The 6,056-nt window shown below is 38.8% G+C and overlaps 1 protein-coding gene across 1 annotated transcript; it reads left to right on the top strand.

Moving 5' to 3' along the window:
* Positions 1–4,318: 4,318 nt before the first annotated feature.
* LOC311297326 (uncharacterized protein) lies at positions 4,319–6,056 on the top strand (the record flags this gene model as incomplete). Its single annotated transcript, XM_084419576.1, has 4 exons — positions 4,319–4,677; positions 4,765–4,850; positions 4,949–5,003; positions 5,154–6,056. The coding sequence occupies exons 2-4, from the start codon at positions 4,792–4,794 to the stop codon at positions 6,054–6,056; spliced, it is 1,017 nt and encodes a 338-aa protein (XP_084275702.1). The 5' UTR covers positions 4,319–4,677; positions 4,765–4,791.

Genomic DNA, 6,056 nt, shown 5'->3' with positions numbered 1-6,056 from the left:
GCAAACACAACTGACAAGCAGCAAACTCCCTCTCTCGCTGTTGTTTTCACTGCTTTCAGGTGAGTTTAGTCTCTAAAATCACACAAATAATACACACAACTGTTCCTGACACTTTTCTTACGTGTTATTGACACACATCTGTTGAATATTTACTTAATAGAGTAATTTGTCTCAAACATTAGTGTCTTTGGAAAAAGTCCGTTAGCATCTCACCCATTTTCAGAAGAGGTAACTTAATGTTAACATTAACTGTTAGGCTAACCTAAACTCTTGTTTACAAGTTTGGGCTTTTATTTAATCAAGTCTTTATGTGTAGACGAGATATTTTTAGTTTTGTAAAGTTTTTGCTGTCGGTTGAATGGGTGATTGGAGGTTGGCTAATTTATTTAACAAACTGATATTTAACATAAATGTATGTGCTGTTAATCGATGACGTCACTTACATGGAGCGCAAAAGATGTCTGAAACTAATGTTAGTTCAAATGCGTTTTGATCTTTCAAACAAATATTGATGAATGTTCAGTTATTTTAGCATCTACAAAATAACCCCTTAACAACAGAGGGAAAGCTCCACGATTTTAACATTTCTGAAGAAAGCTGCTGCCAGAGAGGAAACACAGGTGAAGTGAGGAAGCTTATTAAATAAACATATGACTAAACGTAAATATGAATAAACTTCATATAAATTTTCCCCAACAATATGTTTTACCTATATCACCATACATGTTTTTTCCTTCTTTTTATTATCTCAAAAAAAAAAGTCATTTAATTTATTTTAAGAAGGCTTTGACATTCAAATGTAAGTGACGCTATATGAGCAATATTCAATGAATTATGTAAACCTAAAACATAAATTCTGTTATCCTAAGAAATTATTTTCTGTATTCTTCTTTCTCCGTACTTTTCTTCATTTCACCTTCTTCTATAGCTTCTTTACTTTTATTAAACATGGCATTTTCTGCAAATAAAATTAATAATACAGAAACTGCTGAATCTTTTTATTTCTTTTTTTTATGTCTTTATTGTTTTTGCTCCAAAGAGAAGAGTGGCAATAAGAGTATTGATAAGTATCAGTGATAAAATCATTATTTAACTACACCAATCCCTAATGATGACATTTTTTCAATAAAAAATAATAGTTGGTTACATTATTCATTGTTTATGTTTTTTTTTTATTAATTAATTGACGTGTTAAATTTATGTATTTATAACTTGTTAACACTTTACATGGTTAAAAATGTTAAAAATGTACTGGCTTAGTAATTGTACAAAGTAACACTGAATAAATGCTGATTAATAAATGAAAGCAGCTGTGGTTTTGAGCCATTTTCTATTTAGAATTTAATAGGGGTTTGTATTGGTTTCCGTTACAATTGATCCCTAAATGTAACTGAAAACAATACACAATTCCCTATTAGAATTTATAAGGTTTTACAGCAGAGAATGAAATGTTTGAGTTATCAGTTCTTCTCAGTTCAAGGTTATGGATCAAGCACATCTTCATTCCCAGGACTAAAGGTGAGAAGTGTATTAAAAGTATATGCGGACGTGGTATTTTGGTCGTTAGGACGTACCTATAACGTCGCCACAACGAATACAGGAATCACAAAGTTATGTTTCTGGAACGCTATTTGGCACATCGCACCGACTAATATGGTCCTTTGATGTTACATCCTCGCAACATGCCAGTTTGGTCATTGAGACGTACTCGTTACGTTCTTGCGACATACCACTATAACGTCGCCACGACGATTATGGGAATCACAAAGTTACGTCGCTGGAACGTTATGTGGTACATCGCTACGACGAATATGGTCCGGTCACGTCTTCACAACCATACATTATATATATACACTCACCTAAAGGATTATTAGGAACACCTGTTCAATTTCTCATTAATGCAATTATCTAATCAACCAATCACATGGCAGTTGCTTCAATGCATTTAGGGGTGTTGTCCTGGTCAAGACAATCTCCTGAACTCCAAACTGAATGTCAGAATGGGAAAGAAAGGTGATTTAAGCAATTTTGAGCATGGCATGGTTGTTGTTGCCAGACGGGCCGGTCTGAGTATTTCACAATCTGCTCAGTTACTGGGATTTTCACGCACAACCATTTCTAGGGTTTACAAAGAATGGTGTGAAAAGGGAAAAACATCCAGTATGCGGCAGTCCTGTGGGCGAAAATGCCTTGTTGATGCTAGAGGTCAGAGGAGAATGGGCCGACTGATTCAAGCTGATAGAAGAGCAACTTTGACTGAAATAACCACTCGTTACAACCGAGGTATGCAGCAAAGCATTTGTGAAGCCACAACACGCACAACCTTGAGGCGGATGGGCTACAACAGCAAAAGACCCCACCGGGTACCACTCATCTCCACTACAAATAGGAAAAAGAGGCTACAATTTGCATGAGCTCACCAAAATTGGACAGTTGAAGACTGGAAAAATGTTGCCTGGTCTGATGAGTCTCGATTTCTTTTGAGACATTCAGATGGTAGAGTCAGAATTTGGCGTAAACAGAATGAGAACATGGATCCATCATGCCATGTTACCACTGTGCAGGCTGGTGGTGGTGGTGTAATGGTGTGGGGGATGTTTTCTTGGCACACTTTAGGCCCCTTAGTGCCAATTGGGCATCGTTTAAATGCCACGGCCTACCTGAGCATTGTTTCTGACCATGTCCATCCCTTTATGACCACCATGTACCCATCCTCTGATGGCTACTTCCAGCAGGATAATGCACCATGTCACAAAGCTCGAATCATTTCAAATTGGTTTCTTGAACATGACAATGAGTTCACTGTACTAAAATGGACCCCACAGTCACCAGATCTCAACCCAATAGGCTATGTGCACAATGGGCGGAGCCAACGTTCGATTTCAGTCAGAGTTGGCATATCAGTTTCCGGTTATGAGCCTGTCGATTTCACTAGAATTTTACCACAGAAATGGCATCCGCCGCTAGCAGTTCTTCCTTTTCCCGGTGTCTTTCGGATTTACCGGCAGTGAGCGTCAGCGACATCCACAGGATCGTCGGTGCCCTGTCCCGCACCCCGACAAGTAAGAGGGACAAGGGATTTCTTCGTACATTCACAACTATGAGGGTAAGTATCTGATAACTTCTAGCGCTTGCCTAACGCTACCTAGTAAACGTACCAGCTAGTGTTTGTGACTATAAATGTATATAAATGTTTAATATAAATGAATATAAATGTTTGCTTGTTATCAAATACTAATGTTGTTATTCAACACAAATTATATACTCCTCCTTCCGTCAGTTTCCACAAAAGATCAGGATTCAGGAGAGGTGGTCGTCAGGGCAATGTGCTACAGGTCGCTGACGAAAAAAGAGAAACCTCACAGCTTGAGTGTATGGTGATGCTAGTTATAGATAAGATAAGATAAGATAAGATAAGATAAGATAAGATAAGATACGAAGATAAGATAATGTAAGAAGATGAGATAAGAAGAGTTTGCTTAGCCAAATAACCCAGCGTTTTTGATGTTCCTGGGGATTAGCAATGTTTACTATAGTGCTACATGTTTACTGTACCTTCACTGCAAAAAAATGCTTTCTTAATTAGTATTTTTGTTTTGTTTCCAGTTCAAATATCTAAAAATTCTTAAATCAAGAAGCATTTACTAGAGAAGTAAAATGACATAAGAAATTCTATTTTGTTTTAGGAAGTAATTTAAGTATTTTTTGCCTGAAACAAGCAAAATTATCTGCCAATGGGGTAAGAAAAAAAAACTAAATTAGAATGGAAAACAAGATTATTTTTCTTACCCCATTGGCAGATAATTTTGCTTGTTTCAGGCAAAAAATACTTAAATTACTTCCTAAAACAAAATAGAATTTCTTATGTCATTTTACTTCTCTAGTAAATGCTTCTTGATTTAAGAATTTTTAGATATTTGAACTGGAAACAAAACAAAAAATACTAAGTAAGAAAAGCATTTTTTGCAGTGTTAGCAGCTAGATGCTACATGTTTACTGTGCATTGCTTGTCCCCACTGGGTTTTTGCTTGCATTAGTTATTATGTTAGCAGGTGGGGAATCAGCTAGAGTAAAGTTTAGTGAATTGACGATGGTGACTAGAAAATAGTGACTAATGTAAGAGCAAGCAGGTTAAAAGGTAAGTTTACCTAGCTGGTCCCCACTGGATGAAGGTTTTCTTATTCATTGTTTTGATCCTTCAATTAAGCTACAGTCTGGAGTGAAAGGTACTACTACTACTGAAATAAAAGTGAAAAATTATATGGCATAATATTCAGCACATTAATCCAACACATAGCTTAGAATATTGTCTTATCTCCTAACTTCAAAATGTTAGACAGAGGATTCAACATCAGGAGTGATCTGCTGGTCTAAAGAAATGAGTCACAATGCAAGACTGTATCTTAAAAGAATCTGTAAGCAATGAGGATACTGACCAGGCTATGATAAATTGTGACTTACTATGACATTCTGACATTGCAGGTGGTGCTTAAAGACAGCAAGCCTGTGCAGCTGATTCACCATAAATGTTCTTGCATTGCTGGAGCTGCGCTGTGCAACCACTGTGTTGCTCTTTTGTACCAGTCAGCCCACTACTCGCAGCTGAAGGTGCCTGTAGTCCCCCCTGTGCTAAGCTGTACTGAGGGAGAACAGCAGTGGCACAAACCTAGGACTTTGGTAAGTCAACCAAAACTAATTACTGTTTTGTAGTTATGTTGTTTTACTGGAGATGTGCTTTTAAAGTATATCCTGCAAACACTACAGGGTATAAAACCAGGCCCAGTGGACAAAATGGCTGTGCTGTCTGCTAAACCGAAGAGCCGTCCTAAAGCAACAACAGAGGGTATAAGGTAAAAGCAATATTGTAACAATACATGGGTATTTTGATTTCAGGTCTATAAGCCATAGAGCATTTCCACTTATACATGTTTTACACTTCACTTCGCAGGAGCACGCTTTACAAAGGCCTCAGTGGGGATCTACCTGATCTTTCCGTCCTTCGAGTGAGTTTACCCTCTTATTTAACCAGTCTTACCATTTGTAATGTTGTGTGGATCTGTACAAAATGTGCAAGATACTGTGTGCATAGAACTAAAATTGTGCTTAGTTGATGTTGAGTTGTATTGCTAAACTATACACTACTCCATCCTAAGGTGACTGAGACATATGCCGACTTCTCCAGAGCGGAGTCGCCAATGGTGTGTAGCATGAACATCAGCTGTGAGGTTCCATTGGTCAACTCTGCCCTTGGGATGGTGCAAGCCGGAAGCCCGATTGCCTACCAACAGCCAGCAGCAGCACATAGAGATCTATCCTTCCACGTCGCCCCACCTCGTCCATCCCTACCCTTGCAAGATTACCACTTACAGCCCTCAATCTACATGTCTAACACCACTGAGGCAGAGTGCAGGCACTTACAGAGCCTACAGGTGACTTGGGACATGGCAAATAAACTGGAAAGTTCCACAAGAAGCCAAAGCTCCTGCGAGGAATGGCACCAGTTGCGGAGACCAAGACTCACTGCCTCCCGTTTCAGGGAGATCTGCTTTGTCAGCAACAAATGTGAGGAAAGTCTGGCTGATAGGATCCTGAAGGGAACATATCAGACAAAGGCCATGAGAAGAGGACTGGAGTTGGAGGCTGATGCCATATGGGAGTACACTCAAATAAAGAGGGTCAACCACTATCCGTGTGGATTTATAATCCACCCAGACACGCCTTGGCTGGGAGCATCTCCGGATGGACTAGTTTTTGACCCGACAGAACCATCTCCTTTTGGTCTTCTAGAAATTAAGTGCCCAAATGTTAAAAACTACGTTGACTGTCCCTATGTTAAAATGACCTTAGGCAAAATGGAGCTGAAGACATCACATGCGTACTACTACCAAATTCAGGGGCAGCTGTTGGTAAGTGGCATGACGTGGTGTGATTTTGTTGTGTCGGCGGAGGAAGACACATTGATTGATAGAATATACAGAGACGTAGAAGTGTTCAAGGTCATCAGAGACAAAGTTGACCAATTTTATTTCAATGTTTATATGCGAAAATGCATGTAA

This window comes from Rutilus rutilus, assembly GCF_951802725.1.
Source record: "Rutilus rutilus genome assembly, chromosome: 9".
Classification (NCBI taxonomy): Eukaryota; Metazoa; Chordata; class Actinopteri; order Cypriniformes; family Leuciscidae; genus Rutilus; species Rutilus rutilus.
Note: the sequence above shows the minus strand (reverse complement) of the source record. Positions and strands in the feature narration are given on the sequence as shown.